The sequence below is a fragment of the Pholcus phalangioides genome, unplaced genomic scaffold (assembly GCF_987345545.1).
Source record: "Pholcus phalangioides strain wild (caught in Gottingen) unplaced genomic scaffold, Ppha-v1.0 ptg000001l_1, whole genome shotgun sequence".
In the NCBI taxonomy this organism is placed as follows: Eukaryota; Metazoa; Arthropoda; class Arachnida; order Araneae; family Pholcidae; genus Pholcus; species Pholcus phalangioides.
Window position 1 is genome coordinate 25450170 of NW_028301594.1, and position 21002 is coordinate 25471171.

Here is a 21002-nt window from a genome sequence, read left to right on the forward strand (position 1 = left end):
GAAACGACAAGAGAGAAACAAAACATGCGATTAGTCTGACAAACATTTACAAGAGAGAGAAAAAATAATTAATATACATACAATACATGATAGAGGTCAACGTGGGTGGAAAGAAAAAACAAATCCCAGAGTGAGGGAAAAATTGTGTATACAGGGAAAACATGAATAAACAAACATATCACAGGAAAAATGATCCACTCCAACAAAAAGCTTAAAATAGGGTTCTTTAAAGCTGATAAGTACATTGGTTAAATGATTGCCCTAAACTGACGTTTTGGGGGCAAAAAACATTATTATTATAAATTAACAATATGGCTTTTCCTAACAATTTTTTCAAATTTAAAAATAATTTCGCTTGCTAGTAACTTCACATTGAAATCATTCTATGAAAATTTCACTTCACATGGGGAGTATTTCTATACAAAATACTATCTTGATTTCCATAACACACTGAAAGGCATTAGCGTGAATGTATACATGGTAAATCATTATTTTTGTTGTTCTTGACAGGAGAGGTTCTACCATACTATATAACTGCTGATGTTTTGATATTTTGAATAACTATTTTTTGTGCAGTGCCAACAATTCATAGTAAGACAAAATGGTGAAATTATTTAATTTTTTTTTTTCATTATCGTCAACAAATATCATTCATAGAGAACAAAAAAAGCAACCATTTCCCACAGCAAAAACAATTTATGTCTTAGGTAAAAAATAATATGAAATCTTAAAGTGTAGATTTCTGAGAAGTGGAGCTGTTACCTTAATCATTTGAAAAGGTAAGAGCAACTTTCTCTTCATACAGACTTTTTTCCCCAACAATGCTACACGTGCATAAATTTCAGCGTTTTTCAAAACAGAGATGAGATTCGGCGATAATTTTTATTTTTCATTTGAGAATTATAAAAATTTTTCAATGATTATTGTTCAAAACATTTTTCTCACACATGCACAGAGTGTCTGGACTTCATTGAAAAAAAATGTTGAACATGAGAAATAAATATAAGCATTTCATGACATACTAAGTATGTCACAGTTATACTTGATTTTAAATAAATGTTTTTTAACTATGAACCATCTTCAACAGAGTTTGCATTTCCATGTATAAAAAATATGATGACAAAAAAAATCATCCATGATAAAATTCACAGATTTTGTTCTCTTTGAGCATGAGTGAAATTTAAGAAAATTTGCTCCAGAGTTGTCTGTCCAATGGAGTAGTCTGTTATGTTTAGATCTTTCTTTGCATCTTCTAAAGTACCAAACATTTGAGACCAGCTCAAATCAGACTTTGGCAGATGATAATGTAGATAACCTTCGTGGGCATCCTGCAACTCACAGCCCACAAAAGTTTCTTTAATAAACGTTTTCACTTTTTGAATATTTTCCCTGTGATATTGTTCATCATTTACACACACATGCGCATGCGAGGCTTCAGAAACCTCTGGAATCAGTTGATCATCGTCTTGCGGGATATATTTTTGCTCTTGATAAAGATAAGAAATGGGACGCCTGACTTTAATAATCAAAGTGAAACCTTGGCCAAACTTGCATTTTAATTGCTGTGGTGTACCAAGACAAGCCAACTGACCATTGACCATGATGGCCAATCTGTGACATAATGCATCACATTCCTCCATGCTGAAAATGATAAATAACAATTTTATTGACAGTAATCAGTGAGTGGTAAATAAAATGAAAGAAAAAGAAATCTATATGAAACTTTTTTTCAGCAATCGACGCAAATAGCCATAAGTGTTGGGTCAAATTTAAGGTATCCGACTACCTTTCTTGTCACTTTTCTTTAAAATGGTTCTGGGGTGAACTTTAAATACACTTTTTGATAGAAAGTGTCTCAAAATGGTGAAAACAGTGACAAATTTTGGTCTATCTATTATATTTTCTAAGAAAAAGTCGTTTTTATGTCAAATTTTAGGTAAAATTCATGTGATATTCGAAACACGATTGCAAAAAATTTTATCAATGAAATGCTTTGTGATTTTCACAGTACATTTAGCTAGTAATGTTGCAGGTTATGAACTAAAATTTAAAGGATTGCATGATATGTTCATAAGTTACACCAAAATATGTTTAAGTACGTGTGAATTTTTTGAAATTTCATCCTACATTTTGTTTATAAAACACTATAATTCAAAAAATATATGTGATAGACCTTAGATTTTGGTTCATAACCGCAACAATATATAGCAAAATATCACATTAAAATTTCGTAAGGATGCAATGTACCAATTTTTACAAATCATGTCACAAAGTCAAGTAAAATGTCAAAAATAGCATTCTTCGTAAAACACGTTTAAAGTCTTTATTCGCGTATTACTTGTATGTAAAAACGCAACACTAAAGTGAACGTAACTTTGATTCTAAGCATCATATAAACAAAACAAGGTTGTTTTGGAATAACAAATAGGGCTTTTATAAAAAATAAAAAAATGAAAATCAATATTTTCTTCCAAAATGACGTTTTCAACGTAGTCGGATACCTTAATGAGAATAAAAAACTTTATGTAATCGAAATGCTCATTATAACCCCCCTTGTTCAATGGAAACAACATTACATTGGAAAGGCATTATATCAAAAGTTCGCCAAAAATATTAAGCTTAATTATTTCTCATATTTGAACCCCATGACATAAGCAGTTACAATCAAAATGCATTAAATTAGAAAATAATCAAATTGTAATAATTAGTTGTGTATGCACATCCTTATGTTTGTAATTTAAGGTCCAAGAGCATCATGTTATGCTTATTTCAGGTAGCCATGTTGAATGAATGAAAACAAGAAAGGGCTGATTTTCAGCATAAAAATGTGCCTGCTTGTCTGTATATTCTTCTCTGAAGAATGTATGACTCTTTATAAATGCTTGTTGAAGGACATGCCCTTATGTCATGGTTATAACCCATCATACCCTTTCTTCTTGATCCGGATTACTGGAAACCCCCAACTATGGGAAATGGGGGGGGGGGATCAGTCACATACAGATATTTATCAGATGTTCAATTGTATCCCTCACCATTGCAAGCAGATCACACTGAATTCTCTTCTCCACTATCAAAATTCAAATAAAATTAAGGATAGATTTTGTTTATTCTTGGGGAGGGGGGATTGAAGAGGCAGAGAGGACTAGAGTACAGCCACTGTATTTGACTGAACAATTTTTTCAGGTCATTATAATGGATCAAAAATGACATGGAATGAACAGGGAATCATTTGGGATTTATCCTAACCACCATTATAATGAAATGGTTGCAGTAGCCCACAGGGCAGCAACTGGGGGGGGGGGGGGGAGCAGGTGGGTCTCGTGCCCCAGGCACTGGACCTGAGAGGGGTGCAAATTTCATTCTGAAATCTCTCCTTCAACAGTACAAGGGGGCGTCAAAATGCACGCTTACCCCGCGTGACCAAGCATCTAGTTGCGGCCCTGGTCGCACATGATCATTATAAACAGTGTCAACAGTATTGCACATTCAAAGTTTGCTTTACACTTTTAAAAAAACTAGAAATAGGAGTAGGGGAAACGTTGTACCTAGACCATAGTAAGCTTTGAAACACTTACATACACTTACAATACATAACCTCACAACTAAATGCTATTTCAGATATTTGTCTGTGATCTTAAGAAATTTTGCAAGTGGCTGCATTTTAGTAATGAAATAGTGCATTTGTTTTCGCAGTTTCTTTTCACCATTGCATATTTAGTAATTAAAATCTATGCAATAATCTGATGAACCATACCAAGTGCTCAATAATATTTAACACAGTAAATAAAAGTTGTAATACTTTTCACAAATAGTGGACCATCGTGTACCTCGAAAAAAAAATAGTGTACCTTAAAACAGTATAAAACTTGAAATTTTCCTTGAAATACTAACTCATATTAATTTTTAACTCTTCTTCTTTTGGGTTTAAATACAATTTATATTTGTAATAAGTTTTATAGCTCTATACTTCTCTCCTGCAAAAAATTCAGCTACCCTCATTTTTTCTCTTCCATTTACCTTCGGTTATTTCCTAGTCAAATTTCTTGGGAAAAAACAAAGTTTACAGTTTTGTTTTTGTGGAATGCATCAAAAAATTTTTTTTCCCATTGTGAATTTCCTAAGAAGGATAGGTGAGAAAGCATTTTATTGTTCCTCAGTGCCAGTTATAGCAAATGTTGACATCACGGATGTTGTATCTCTAATGATAATTTAACATCAAAGTAACTGACAGAAATATATAATGTAGAAGAGTGTGTTATGCATTTCATGTTTATAAATATGTTCCTACTTCCATTATTTTTATTTTCGTACACATATATTAATAATCTTATTTGTGTTATTGCTTTGATATTTTTTATTTCAAAATATGTGATTCACATTAAAAATACTCATACTACTTTCCAATAATATTTGTATTTTTTGTCTTTGTAATTTTACTGTGTTTCAAGGTACAACACTACATATTTCAAGGTACAAGACTCCATTTCGTACCCTGGAACACTTTAACGAGTGCTTAAATTCATGTATCATGGTTATAATAGAACAGAAAGGTAATATAAATATCACCCAATGTATCATACATTGGGATCACATATATAGATACAAAAAATTAATTTAGTGAAATTTTATGGTAACAAACTGATTTAGAAGTTAATTCCCCCCTACATTATATGTTCAATTAGGAAATAAATGGTAAACAAAGCAAAATATAACTGCAAAAAAAAAAAAAAAAATAAATAAATAAATAATTCCATGTAATTCGAAGGAATAATTAACAATATTACTTCATCTCAAGTAATATTGTTGATATTATTATCATAATATTGATTTTATTGTTTTCTACTAATTTTTTAAAAAAAAATTTTTATCATTGGCATTGTGAAGGAAATCAAAAATCTGAAACCTACCTGTGAGATGTTAGAACAATAGATCGTCCCAATTTCATTACATGGAGCAACGAATCCCATAACTTATGCCGCGAAACTGGATCCATTCCTGTAGTTGGTTCATCAAGGAATACCATCGGAGGGTCACCAATCAGAGCTATGGCCACACTCAACTTCCTTTTATTTCCCCCACTGGTAAGGTATTCATTAAAAACAAATGTGAATGAAATTCATAACATAATCAAATCAATAACTAATTAAATTAATAAATTACTTTAAATAAAAATACTGCAGAAATTTTTCCTGATAAAAAAAGTTCTTCAAAATATTATAATATTGAGAAAATAATCCAAATTCTAAAGATTCATTTAACATGCTTTACAATGTGTACATTTCATTTCTTCATGATTTAATGTATACCTCTTGATATGAATTACAATAAATAATGAATACGTAAATTATAACTAAAGTGTTTTTTTAATACACATAGAACCTTGCAAGAATATATTTAGTACCGTAAAACCCCTCTTAACAGACACTTCTCAGATGCGATCACCTATGCATCCAAATCCCTGATTAATGGTCACCATTCTTTTTTTATGGACAAATTTTTTTCTCCAGCTGGTGAATGCAAAAGAAAGGTTTTACTGTATATATGGCTAATGCGGTAAAATTAGTTAAGCTACCCCTATTATATGGATAGATTTTTTTTATTTGCAAAAACAAACACAAAATACATTTAAAAGACAAAACAAAACAAAAACCACATAGAAAGGACAAGATACGAACACCCATATTGGGCCCCAAGGTACATAATATCCTTTCAGGCAGCCCTGTGAATTAAATTGTTATATTTTGTACCATATACTATGTTAGTAAATGTTACGTAATAAAATATGAATATTTCAAAATGTTATGAACTGTAAAAATTTGAATTATCAGATCTCAAACATTAAAATGTTTAACAAATAAGTGAGTCATATAAATAATAAGTCTATGGAATAAATATATCTCTTTTCGTTTCACAATACTACTCATATATACATACACATATAGATATGCTCATGGAGATATATATATCGATATATTTTTTTCATACCATGACACCATGAAAAATGTGTGTTCAATTTATTTTGGTTTCAATTAAATTATCTCAATATTTCCCATTGATGTTATTATTCATAGTGCGTTCTATAAAACAGTCTTCAAATATATTTCTATAATTTTGAATGCTTTTTGCATGCATGAAAGTATCATATTTATTGTTACAATTATATGAACTGTCAACTGAAATTAATTTACTATTTTTGGAGCAGTAAACGAGAATTATTTTTGAAAAAGCTGTTTATTTGTTTTTGGGACTTCAAATTCATGTTTGATTCTTGCTGAAGTTCTATTTGCTTTCCGTTGTAGCCAATTGTTATTTCTGAACACAAAATTTATAAGTCTGTATATATATAGCTATCTAAAGCATAGTTGTCCAGTGTATGATAATTTATATTGTTATCGTATGTATTAAATGTTTGTATTATTAATGTGCTTACTTTATTGTATGTGTTATTTAATTTCATGATATTGGTTAGGAAGCCCCACCTCAGGCACATAATCCATAGATTATAATTGAATAAATTCATGCATAAAAAATGTCCTTTAAAAATCATCTATTAAATATTTTAATTTATAAAGTATAACTATAAAAATTGGATTTTTCGGAATTTGTTTTCGGTCATCCACTGATTAATATATCCAAGGTCGTCTTCTGTTTTTTTTATATAAGATTCTAAATGTTGTCATCTCCCAATGTAAAGAAATGTATCATCAGCGAATGACATAAGTTGTCTATTTAGATTCAACACACAGAAGTCATTAATATAAATCACAAATAATGCATGGCACAAAATCAATCCTTGAGGGAGACAGATTTTTTTTCTATGATCTTGAAACAAAATGATGCAAAAGAAAGTTTCATAAACTAATCAATAAAGGAAAAAAAATTATTAGAATACTTGAAGAATTACTTTAGAACCTCACCTATATTCCTTCACTAACTTGTCAATGTGCACATTAAATGACAACAAGTTGCTTAGATCAGAAACACGTGTAGAGATGTCTTTTTCCGGCAAACCACGGAGTCTAGCATACATTGTTAGAGTTTCTCTTCCAGTCAATTCTCCAATCAGGGCATCAAACTGGGGACAATAACCAATCATCTGCTGTACCTTTATACAAATGAGAGAGAGACAGAGAGCATGGAAAAAAACTCAACTAAAAAATACAATGAATTAAAATTATAAGTAATTGCTTTAATTAACACTATTATGAAATAATTACCCAAGCTAATTGAAAGTGGATGTGGTTTGGAAATATATTTTATAAGCTCACTATGATCTTTATACTCTCTACATAACCCTTGTATAAAAGTTAATTAGCATGGTGCAGATTACATTCAAATTTATTGCAGTACATTCAGAACCGAGTGAAAATAGGCATTGCTTAAAAGATGCATATAGAACAGTTCAAACAACCAATTGTGATGTATTAAAATATTTCACGATAACTTTCAACATATTTTTCAGGCGGGGGAAATGTTTCTGTAAATTATGGATCTTTTCTTAAAGTTGAAAAAAAGTTTGAAAGCTTTCAATAAGAAGATCTGGGTGTTCAAAAGCTTTAAGCTGTTATCGGTGACACTTTGAGGAAAATATTCCAGAACTTGTAGAAACACATTCAAGAATTGTTTGGATATGGAAAGAGAACATTTTCAGTGTCAGTTATTAGCAGGTTCTGTTTTACGTCTTTAAATGTGTATAAATTATTCTCGAAGTAATTTGTATCATAATATTTTACAGACAATAGTTTAGAGTCTCAGTGAGAAAATCATCTTGTATATACCTGAAACATAATATTATGTATAACTGAAACATCTTAAGCTAAACAACACTTTTGTGTGCACAGATAGAAAAAAATCAAAATTATGCTCATTACCTGGTGGAAATATCACTTACCTTTCTTAACGAATTCTTTACAGACAATCCTTCAACATATATCTCTCCTGAAGACATGGATCGCTCACCAGTTATCATCTTGAAAGCTGTGGTTTTCCCAGCACCATTCAAACCAAGAAGGCCAAAACACTCCCCTTTCATCACAGTAAAGGATAGTTTGTCAACAGCAAGCAGTGAACCATAGTATTTTTCCAACTGTTTCAATATAAGCCGGTTTGTTGAAGACAATTCTTCCACACTATTGTTCAGGATTTTTTGCCTTTCTGCAACTACTGCATCATCTTCAGCCACTGATAATACACCTTCGCGGATCACTGGAACTATCCTGTGCCTTCTAAGATAATATTTCAAATGACGGAAAACTTTCAGCTCAATACATGTGAGGATGAGAAGGAATGCAACGAACTGTACACTAAGAAAAACAAGTTGCATTCCAATTCCTGGTGAATTCCAAGCAAAGTAATTAGGGTTCCAAGGTATACATTCATTTCCACATTTTCCTAGTTTAAATAAGCAAAAAAAAAAAAGAAAATGAGTAAAATAAATAAAAAATAGATAGCAATGAAATTTTGTCTATTTTAAGCCCTGTTTACGTGGAAGGAGTGAGATGAAAAGGTGTCCATATGTTAAATATTAGGGGGACCGGAAAGTAATGTTGTTTCTGCTGATGTTGATATTCGTTTGTCATTTATCAGCTTATTGTGTACTTCAGTCATACCAAAGACATTTTAAGGTTAGTGACTTGTTTACTCGTAAATAATTAAATCTTAATTTTTTTTTTTGCAATATATGGTGAAATGTCCAGCCAAATACCAGAAGAGGTACATATTTGACATTGTATGCTTTTTGAGTTTCACAAAGGTAGTAATTCAACAGTTGTTACCAAAAAAATTTACGATGTTTATCCAAGTGTATTAGATGTTCGTAAATGACAAATGTGGTTTTCTAAGTTCAAATCTGATGATTTTGATCTTTCCAACTTGTATCAATCAAGATCAACAACTTTAGACAATGACATGTTAAGGGGGGAAGTGGAAACAAATCTGTGTCAGACAATTGAAGAACTGTCAAACACTCTTAACCTACCTTGGCGACCATCCAAGAACATTTGCAGCATATTGGTAAAGTAAGTAGAGCATGTGTTTGGGTCCCGCATAATCTGTCCGAAGAAAACAAAGCTAACCAGTCCACCATGTGCAACTTATTGCTTCAGCAGGATAATACAGAAGCGTTTTTTGATCGCTTCATCATTGGAGATGAAAAATGGGTCCTCTATGATAATCCAAAATGCAAAAGACAGTGGCTCTCTCCGAATGAATCGCCAAGCACACCCCAAAAAAGTGCCTTTGTTTTGATGGAGTATTCGCGGGGTCGTTCATTTTGAAGTGCTGAAACCTGGAAAAACTGTGAATGCAGACCTTTACTGCGAACAATTGGATCGAGTAAATAAATCTTTAATTGAAAAGTGCCTAGCAATTGTCAACAAAAAAGGTGTTATTCTGCAACATGATAATGCAAGACCACACTGCGCAAGACGAACCCTGGAAGAAATTAATGAATTGGGGTGGGAGGTATTGCCTCACCCACCATACTCGTCCGATATTGTGCCATCGGATTTCCATTTATTCCGATCGCTAAAACATTTTCTAAGTGGCAAAAAATTTGAAAATTTGGATGATGTCCAAAATGCCATCTCCAGATATTTTGCTCAAAAGCAATTGATTTTTATCGATTCGGCATTGAAAATTTGCACACTAGATAGAAAAAAGTTGTTGATAATGAGGGTGATTACATCATTGATTAAAAATAAAAACTTATTAAAAATTTATCTGTTTGAATTTAATGTAAAAAAAACAACATTACTTTCCAGTCCCCCTAATATATACAGGGTAATTTCATATAACTCCCCTTACTGTCGTTTACTGGCAAACCGTTGATTCTAGAGGCATACTTCCAATCAGAAAAATATCCAAATAATGTGTAGATATGTGATTCATGTTGCAAGGGGTTGGATATTTTTTAAATACAAAAATTAACTTTTTATACAGAGACCCTGTTCTCAAAAACCCAATTACAAAGTTGTTGCCCTGTCTCTCCTGAGACAAACAAAGAAAACTCCATGTTTCCAGGTGCAATTTTCACAGAGATATTTGAATTCAAAAACAGAGTTAATTGGGAAAGAACAGCATAAATCAGGAAAAAAAGTTAGAAGAATTAGTTTATGCTGTTCCTTTTCAACTTTCTCCTTTCAGTTTTGAGTTCAAATATCTCAGCGAATATTACACTTGGAAACATTGAGTTTTCTTTGTTGGCCTCAGGAGAGACAGGACAACAACTTTGTAATTAGGTTTTTGAGGACAGGATGTCCATATAAAAAGTTAGTTTTTAATGACGAAAATTGTCTATTTAGGTTTATTGTCTATTTATATTTTAAAAACCATACAACACCTAACACCCTGAATGACGTAACTAAGTTCAATCTGTTACTTGGATACTCTTTCTTATTGGAAGTATGCCTTTAAGATCAATGTGGTTCATGATTAAAATGTGACAAGGGGGAACTATGGAATCACCCTGTATAAATGAACTTGCTTGGCAAAAAAAAGAGGGTACAAAAACTGTACCTTCTTTTTTGGATTTATGGAGGTTCATACCTCTTTTCTCTATAATCCTTAGTGAGGCAAATGAAAAAAAATTGTAGTGCATGTAAATGTGTTTTAACAATTTTTACCTATCACCAGCTTTTTTATTGTCTTTGTAAACAAGACTTTAGAGAGAGATCCAAACATAGAATCATATACAGTGAAACCTTGATATAATGATACTCTGTGTACCAAGAAAAAATATCTTTGCAGAGGGAATATGAAATCAAGAGACAACAATTTAACTTTAAAATGTAGAAATTTCCTAAAAAGACTACAAAAAATATTGTTGTATCGAATATCGTTGTAGCGAGGTTTCACTATAACTATGTGAATGCAATAAGAAATGATTGAAAGCACAAAACAGGACCTAGGAACAGTAGCCCAGATTAATAAAACATAAGTCTGATGTACAAAAGGCTATTCTGAGGTTTTGAGAGTTTAAATCAGCTCAGTTCTCGTCAAAATTCCTATCTATCATGGGCATCACTTTCATTTGAGAAGATATATTGATATATTAAAAAGTACAGCACATTGAGAACACTGTCAAAAAAGAAAGAAAATGTACACACACCAAATAATTTTTTTTATCGAGACAGGGAGGAGGAAAAACCATTCCAGATCAGCTATTTAGATCTGGTCCAATCAATCCTCGTTTGTATGAAGAGGACTAGTGTGAAAAATAAAATAAAATGAATGCTATTTAATGTTTTCCTTTTCATATAATTTTGTTATTGTTCTCTATAAGAGAATATAAAAGGGTCTCAATATATATTGAGAGAGCAACTATTGATGTCAAAAAATAGTTGTAAGAAATATCCCATTTGATATGCTCTTTCTTTGAACATTTTCTTTTTCATTTTTTTTAAAGAGCTTGTTGGTTTGATGAAAAAACTGATGAAAAATTACACTACAAATAATATATATATATATGTCACAATACTTTGTTACATAAAAATAAATTATTCATTCACATAATGTAAAATTTGAAGAAGAAAGTAAACTTAATCAATACTTATTTATATAAAGGTTATATAACTGACTGTTTGTATTATATAGCTGTATTATTTCATATTATACTCTTTTTCTCTATTGCCACTAGATGGCACCACTTACACAATTATTATTATCTATGTCATTTTTCCTGCCTTTTGAGGCAGATATTTTTTGTATCGGCTCGAGTCAGTCATTTCTTAGCTCATGTCTAAATAAATGTTTTATTATAATTGAAACCTTTGCATTCTCCATATATAATGGCGCGTTCGTCGTTCGTATATACTGACTATGTATTCAGGACCGTCATTTCAACTTTTCTTTTTCGTCATTCAACATCAAAGGGAGAACAAAGAATACATACTCAACGTATGTATGTATATATATACCATTTCTAGTGTATATTCTGAAGCTGGGGGGAGGGGGGGGGGTTACAGCCCCCCTGACCCCCAACTGACGGGTCTGCATGCATTCATTCAAAAGGGTCATCAAATAAACAGAATCATTCACCTGGGCAACATTGAGGAAAGAATGGTTCAGGAAGTTTACAGTTATCCACCACGGCTTCTATCATGCATACATTGTTGAACTGAGCATTCTGAATTAGATTCCCTACAGCACGGCCCAAACAGAAGTTTGGAAGAAAAAAACTGAATATCCCATTCAGTATATTTGCTGCAGTTATACTGTTTATTTGAGGTATCTCCAAAATAACAACAGTTAGAACAGTTCCGATTCCTGCAAAAATAATTTCCATAATTAATGCTATATATATGCAAGAGAACTATGATCATCTAATATTTTTTCTACATGCTTGTAGACAAAGTGATAGATGATGTACACTATATTGCCAAAAGTCTGTGTCCTTTTTAGAGTTTTAGACATTTTCTCGAATTTGTAGAGAAATACTTGACAAATTGGTCTGAAATTTCATTCATGTGAACCCTATGCTTGTACTGACAATTTCCAGTTAAACTTTAGTTTCAAGTGCAATTAGGGGACCAATATAAAATTAAATGAAGAAAACAATGTTTTTGATCAACCCTGTAGCAGAAAAAACAAAAAATGACTTGTAACTTTAAACAAACATTGTACTAACTTTTTACAACACTTTGTGCATTTTCATGAGAATAACATATATATATATATATATTCCCAGAGATATGAATGTTTTCTAAAAAAAACTTTTTTTTCGCTTACAACAAAGGAAGTTTTCAACCAATTTTTATGAAATTCACAGAAAATATGGCACTGTACATGAGATACCACACACACACATGTATAGAATTTGATAATTCCTTATTCAATGAGATGAGTATTTTTAGTAAATAATTTTAATTGCACATGAGAAGAAAATATCTATTTAATTTTTTTCATACTTTAATTTTTTCATTTTCTTTACGCAATTAAAAATTATTTACTAAAAATACATATAAAACTCACATCTCATTGAATAAGGAATTATTAAATTCTAAATTTCTATACTGCATGGTATCTTATGTGTAGCGCCAATTTTTCTGTAATTTCATAAATATTGGTTGAAAACTCTGCATGTTGTAAGCAAAAAAACATGAAAATTAGAATTTTTATAGAAAACATTCATATAGCACTATTCTCATGAAAATGCACAGAAGTATTGCACAAAGTTAGTAAAATATTTTGTTAAAGTTACAAATCATTTGCAGTTTTTTTTTCCATGCAGGGTTGATCAAAAATATTTTTTCTCTTATTTAATTTTTTGATGGTCACATATAAATGCACTCATGACTAAATTTTTACTGGAAATAGTGAGTACCAGCATAGGGTTAACATTACCCAAATTTCAAAACGATTTGCCCAGTATTTTTCCAAGAAATTCGAGAAAATATCTATATTACAAAAAGGGCAGAGAATTTCGGAAATATAGTGTATTTGTAATATATTGTATAATACTGTCAAAACATTTCTTCAAAACAAAGAAAAAAATATGGGCGTAAAAAGTAAAGAACTCCTAATTACTTTACTTTTTAGACCAATGTTTTGAAGATAAAATTATTGTAACTTATGAAATTTTTGTTCACCTTAGATTCATCTCGGAATGTGCTTTAATAATCTCATTTTTTGGAGTTCATAAAGATAAAAAGTTTTTTTTTGTAATTACATCATCAAAACTTACATATTAATAAATCATAATCTTTCATAAGCCACTGGCATCAATATTTTATAAATAAACAAATTACAACCTAATAACAATAATGATTACGTGTATTAGTAATATGCAGGTGTTTCAAAAAGTAGGGTAACAAAAGCTCTGAAGGGAGCACAAATTCCCTGTCCAAACAACTTAGATGATCACAGTTTTTGAACACAACTGGTAGATGGAGCTAGTTGTGTTGTAGCCTGTTGAAATCACAGTTAGAAGATAGTCACTGACAAAAATGTGGTCGGCAATTGAAGTAAGAAGTATGATAAAGGGATTTTGAATTAAAAGAAAATGTCCCGAGCTGAAAATCATCGGCAACTGATGAAAGTGTGCAAAGTCTATGCAATGTCAAAAATAGGTGTGGTTTGGTGTACAGAATTCGATAAAAGCAGAACAGATATGCAAGACGAGTAAAGATCAGGGTGGCCAGGCACGTTTATCACAGATGACACTGTGTCCCGTGCTGAAGATTTGATTCAACCTGGTTATCGCATTCATGCTCCACACATAATGGAATAGGGGCCCCTGCAGCTATGGTGGTCACAGTGGTCATAGAGACGGACTCGCGTCACAAGGTCCTGGGTTCGAACCCAACCATTGCCACAGTGGTGGTCGGCTGAAGTTGGTTTTCTGTGGTTCCCAACTTCAAGGTGTGAATGCGAGCTGATATCCCAGTTAAAAAGTCTCGCCACAGAGAGCAACAGACCTACAAACAGCACAAATGTAATTCAATCATAACACATCACTCACTTCACTTCTGAAATATAGATGGCAGCACTGAAAAATCAAACACAACACTATATATGCACTCAGACTGTTAGGTACACACACACAGTTACATCTCTGGAACAACTCGCTTGGTACTAAATCACCCATAAATGGTGATAGACCTGAATTGTGCTCGGTTTGAAAGAAAAGAATAAGGCCTCCCATGCAATACTTTTCACTGCCCCCTCCCTGTAGTTTATAGCATGAAAAAACAAAAAATGATAACAACTGTCCCAGACCCCAGGGCCGGAGACATCCTGTGAGTCCCGCTCTTGTGGGGGCGAAGGGTCCCATTTATCTGAGCAAGATTACACAGGAACTCAACATCTCCAGGGTTGTAGCTAGGGAGGGACAGGGGGGCAACTGCCCAGGCAGTTGAATCATATTTGCCTCGAGTGGCAAAAATCCTAGTTACATCCTTGACATCTTCATTGGCAGTGTACACAATATCGTGCATGAGCAATTGGGCTACTGAAAGGCATATTCTTGCAGGGTATCCCGACAGCTTACAGATGAGCAGAAAGCCACACGAATGGGGTTGTCTCTCCGGCAGAATTCAATCATTTACCATCTTCACTTGCAACTATGGAAGGCAGATGGCAGCACGAGCAGAACATGGAACAAACATAACTCTGACAACATATGTATGTTACAGCTATTCAGAACACACATTCTAGTATATACAGATTGGTTAGAAATTCTGCTCAGGAATGTGTACAAGGTGCATGGAAAGTTTAGTATTGATAGTCCTCTACTATGAAATAGTCGAACGAGTCTGAATAACAGATATAGCACTTAACCAATAAAAACTATGCACACAAAGAAAATATAAGTAAACAGATCAAAGAATAAAGAAGATGTATATAGAGGACGTTGGGATAGTACTTGTAGTCACCCTGTGATAGAATTGTCCTGAAGACTCTTCTTTAATCTATGGAAAAAAGAATTTCCTTACTTTTTACATTCATGGCATCCTTGAGAAAGCAATTATCACTCTCTCTCTCTCTCTCTCTCTTTTTATATTCTTATATCACTACTGCACATCGAGAAAGTTTGGATGATCTGGAAGATATTTTACACTCGGTTTGGGAATGCTCGCTTGAGTGCAAGCATCTTTAGGAGTATAGCAATGTTGAGTTCTCAGCTGGGCTCTATTGCTCTGCTGTTTGTGATTGGTCACCTAGATGCCTTGCATACCAGTAATTCAACTGTCTACTCAATTAAATAACTTGGGTTTAGGGGGGACTAATCATGAAAAAAACTGGGTGTGCAGACAAGGAAATGTATAAATGAAGGCCTATATTCTTATAATGGTATGATTAATGTATAACATTGCATTAATGATGAAAAAGGCCCAGATGTTGCTGCCCTAAAAAATCTGTAAAAGTGACTTCAGAAAATATTTCTAAAAATTGTAAAAAAATGTTGCCATAAAATGATAAACAAAGTTCTCTTGAAAAACTGGTTACATTTGAATGTTGAAAAAAAATGTTCTGACAGCATAAAAAAATCATATTTAAATTTTTTCCCCTCTCGTTTAGATTTCATAAAAAAACCACACTTTTTCTAATAAACGTTTTACAATTCATGAATTGGTTAGGAGCACTGGCGAGGTTGAAAGGGCTCCAACTTGGGGGTCTGTGATGATTCTTATCATTTTTTGTTTTTTCACAAGACATTCACTAATTGAGAAGCCGGTAAAGAATCTGATCGAAGGGTCCTATTCGTAGATGTGAGGGCCATGACTGGGGGAGGGAAGGAGCGATGTTTTTTGCAGTAAAAATGAAACTTGCCCTAGCCCCGAGAAAATCATATATATGCCAATGCTTAGGAAGACAAAAACATTTTTATTTCATTTTCCAAGAAATTCAAACACATTATTTCATAAGTGCTCAATGCAATCATTATTCATATAATTTTTTCAATCTTTTCCATTGCCCAAAAATTTAAAAAGTTAAAAAAAATTGTGAACATGCCAAAAATGCCCCAAAACTAAAAAAAATGCCCTAACTGGGAAAAAAACAGAACAATGGAAAAGATGCAAAAAGAAAAAGCAAATGTCATAAACATCCAGACTGCTGATGGAAATGCTTAACACTTGAGCAAGTGCACACACACATGATGAAAGACAAGTTTTTAAATTTAAAAAAAGAATGGCAGATTAATGAATTTTATCATGACTGAGTGTATGTTTAGAATAAAAACAATGCAAAAAAAAGTTTTAATATGTAAACTTACCACCTATGACCGCAACTAGACATATACAAACATATGCAGTTGAAGGCATTTGAAAACAAAATGAAATAACGTATACATAAGTTAGGACTGCTAACCCATGTAGCAGAAGAAGCAACAGCAAACGACCTGAGAAGAATAAAAACATGATCATATAGTTGAGGATGTGTTTAGCTTTGTATCATCTTGCATTTACAAAACATAAATGTTTCAGGTTTTGTGAAACAAAAGAAAACTCCACAACACCATGAGAGAGGTAATGAAGTTTTAGATTGAATTTTAAATTGTTACAGCGCAAGGACCTCTAAAACAATGTTTGAGAGAGGTCAAGAAAATTTTTTTTAAATGAACGAATGGTTTACAAATGTGCCAGATAACACCCTTCAATACCTCTGACCAATTATTGTAAATTAAATTTTTTTGACACAAAAAAAATTAATGGTTCTATCACCTTTTTAAGTTTGGTCAAATAATTCTTGATCTAACAATAAAAAGTAGCCTGTGTTTATTAATTAATGCATGTTCTTAATCATTCATTCATAGCATAAAAATTATTAAATTAGTTTCTACTTTAGCAAAGGTTTTTGAAAAATCACCATAAAAGAATTACTCTGATAATGGAAAAAAATTACCTTTTTAATAAATAAAAATTATTTAGATCTGATTGAGGAGTGGAAAAACCTTTTTTTTTTTTAAGTTAATGAATTACATTTCCCAAAAATATTCATGTAATTAGTACTGACAATCGAAATAAAAAAGTTTTACAATTTACTTAAAATATAGTTCATGAAGTGTTTTTTATGACTTAAAATGAATGAGGAAAAACTAGAACTTTAAAATTCAACAGCAGAAACTAACCTTGTTCGTTCCCAGATGACATTCCATCGGTTCCAAAGCATTGGAAAACAATAAGTATAAGAAAACAGGATATCAAATAACACATGAAATCCCACAAGAAAGTAGCCAACCAGAAGGAGAACAGGTTTAGTCCGCTCACTATTTGTAAATGCTTAGATCTTGTCGATTTCTCTTTGACTAGAAACACAGCAAAACTGCCCGCAAGGAAAGCCATTCCAAATACTATGTTTTGAGATATTTGATACGACTTTGTTGGTTGAAGCATTATGTCATTCGCCTGGAAAAATATAATGATTCAGAAACTATCCTTGAAATCAAAACAGTCATAGTTAGGACCAACCAATGAAATTATATTACTTAAATTTGTAAAAAAAAAGCTTATACACTTCATTTTTTATGAATAGAGCAAACACAGAAAAATTCTCTCTCAGTTAACTCATTATCAATTTATTGAACATTAAAACTATGAATATTAATTTATATACAGTGAAATCTGACCAGAATGGAATGTCAAAAGACTGCAATAATGTTTTTTTTTTAGAAAAATGTCCATTTTATAAAGGTTCAAACAAAAGCACTAATCATTGAACAGATTATAGTCTGATTCCGTTTAAGACAGGTTTCTGTCTCATGCAGTGTTCATCTTAGACAGGTTTCACTGTATTTAAAAAATTTGCATGAGAATCTTGCACGACATAAGGTAACTTGCATATAAAATTTGCAACTCATATTTTATTTTGCCCATCTCGGGCTTTTGAAGATGTGAAATGGTGCAAGTCAAAACATGATTTCGACGTCACAGATCAAATCAATTGGGGACTCCTGTGCCCAATATGTGGCCCTGAAGTCATTGAAAGTTTTCATTATTTCTGAAATTATGTTTTGCATAAATTTGTGCAGTTTATCAATTCTAAAGCTACTTTCATTGATTTTTGATTATTTCATAAAATATATATATAATAAATATATATCTTTTTTATGGATTATATTAAATTCATTTATTAATTGATTTTGGAGAATATACTAAACTTAAAAATCCATGAAAGATCAAAAAATCTGATACTCATTACACACTTTCAACACCAGACAAAATTTTCATTAGTTCTTAAATTAATTTCAAATTTTCATTAATTTTTGTTTCGTTCATTCATATTTTGTGCCACAGTGTTTTGTCGATCATGCTCATGCTAATTGATATAGAACCTTCTCAGACCAACCAAACTTTTTCTTCAAACCGTACATGACCAGAGTTCCATAGACATCCCCAATCACCACCAACCTAATGTAATTTCGTCTACAGAACTGGTTTTTGAGTAAAAGGAAAGCTTACATTGATTCTGTTCACCCATTTCAATTTTTACCATTGAGGAAAGGGAAAGATTGTCATTTACATTTCACTTTTTCTGACGTGCATTTGAAAATTTGTTCCTTCCCTAAATTTGCATAAATTTGTGCAGTTTATCAATTCTAAAGCTACTTTCATTGATTTTTGATTATTTCATAAAATATATATATAATAAATATATTTTTTTTTATGGATTATATTAAATTCATTTATTAATTGATTTTGGAGAATATACTAAACATGAGTATACCCTAAAGTTAAACATCAAAAATAACTTATTTTGAAGTAAAAATATCTTATTTCGTCAAATTAATACCTTTGAATCTTCTAATGGAACATGAGCTGCTTTGAAGAAACACCCCCCCCCCCCATTTAGCCTCATATTAGGATCAGGCTGGACAAATCTATTGCCCAACATGCCAGAGCATGTAAATATTTTGGCCGGGCATGTGTTTTTTTTACTACAAGCCAGATGCAGGCATATAAAAAAACCAAAAAATTTCAACACTTACAAAAGATTACAAAGATGGATAACATCAAATTTTTATTTGGAGATGTGGAATAGAAAAATGTTTGATATAAACTAAAACAGCTTTCGACCAAATAGATAAAATTCAGAAAAATGTAGTTAAAACATATAATTTTACCTTTTCATCTCCGGTCATTGGCATAGGATAATTCTCAACTGAAATGCTGTAAGAAGTGTTGAAGATGTACTTGAGAATAACACTGCCAGCATATGCGAGAGAGATGGCTGGTGAATGAAATGCCTGATTGTTGAACCATGCTGTGAGATTAGTTTCCATGGACTGAAGCTCGTGATCGATGGTCAAGCCAATGATATCATGCATCCCATACTGCGCAGCTGATTTTTTGCTTTCTTCGATCAAATAATCAGTAATATTTTCTACTTCAATAGCTCTGTCTAATCCAGAAAACTGGGATGCATACAACTTTGCAATATTTGTTTCTTCCGAATCATTGTTTACCCTTTCATAAATAACATTGGAACCATGGAATTGACTAAGATCAAGTTTCAGAAGGGGATTTTCATGACTTATTGGCATTGTCTTCAGAATTACAAGAGCCAGAATGAGAAAAAAAGCGGGTAATATTATTTGGGACACTGTAAGAATACGGTTACGAGAACTATATATTGCTCTCTTTAATAGAAGAGCCCCAAGCTGTTGAAGAAATAATGGTACACCTTTATTCTTCCCTGAAATTTCCCTCACGGAAAGATAATGACTTGGTAATGCACCTAAAAGGTATGGAAAAATAAAATAAATGAAAGATAGTTTTATTAAATAATCAAAACATCATCATTTAAGTGAGAAACAGTAAAAAAAGTAGTTTTAGCTTTAGCAAGTACCTTCTCAAGAATACCGAAAATTATCATAATGTAACAACAGGTTATGTGGATTGAGGATAAGAATACGCAGTGGTTAATGAGCTTAATTTGCTCTGTGAATGTGCTCATTGTCCAAATCACTCGTATTTATGAAATCAAACTTCCCCATATGAAATAATGGAAACACTGATAATTCATTTCCAAATTATTCGTTCACATAAAAATGACTAATAAAAATGGCATTCAGTCAATTATACAACACCTTAATATTATAATAAACAATACAATACAATAATCTTACAACAAAATAATGTAATAATACCAAAAAGTAGATATACAAAGAAATAATGTTTATCAATCAACTTAATCTACTCTAAACCTGTGGTTATCAACCTTTGGTCTGTGAGCACTTAGTAAGGGGTCCACAGCAGGGTTTAAGATAGATAACAAATTCCTCTCACAAGAAAGCGAAAATGGGGACGAAAGCTTTAGCAAAATGCTAATGTAATGATTGATAATTGGATGTCTACTCGTTTCGTACCTCCTGTACGCATTTTCGCAAAAGTGGCTACCACTTCTTTCGCATTCTAAGATTTTCTTTTGCATTTTGTGAAAAATGTGACCATAGCTTAAACCCTGGTCCACAGTATCATTTTCATTCACTACCACTGCATGACTGACACATTTAGTTCTATGAAATTATAATTTATTACATCAATTTTGTTATGATATTCAAA

The 21002-nt window shown here is 32.0% G+C and overlaps 1 protein-coding gene across 2 annotated transcripts in view; it reads right to left on the reverse strand.

The window, feature by feature from the left end:
• Positions 1-629: 629 nt before the first annotated feature.
• Positions 630-21002, reverse strand: part of LOC149090184 (phospholipid-transporting ATPase ABCA3-like) — a 48819-nt gene continuing 28446 nt past the window's right edge. The window contains exons 16-23 of one of the 2 annotated variants that reach the window (XM_089232520.1): positions 19562-20175; positions 17570-17846; positions 16715-16840; positions 12037-12264; positions 7892-8391; positions 6918-7105; positions 4908-5078; positions 630-1641 (exon numbers count right to left, since the gene is read on the reverse strand). In XM_089232520.1, the coding sequence (XP_089088646.1) occupies positions 1146-1641; positions 4908-5078; positions 6918-7105; positions 7892-8391; positions 12037-12264; positions 16715-16840; positions 17570-17846; positions 19562-20175 (2600 nt within the window). In that variant the 3' untranslated portion in view covers positions 630-1145. The remainder of the gene's footprint in view (positions 1642-4907; positions 5079-6917; positions 7106-7891; positions 8392-12036; positions 12265-16714; positions 16841-17569; positions 17847-19561; positions 20176-21002) is intronic. The other variant, XM_089232529.1, reaches the window with a different exon arrangement.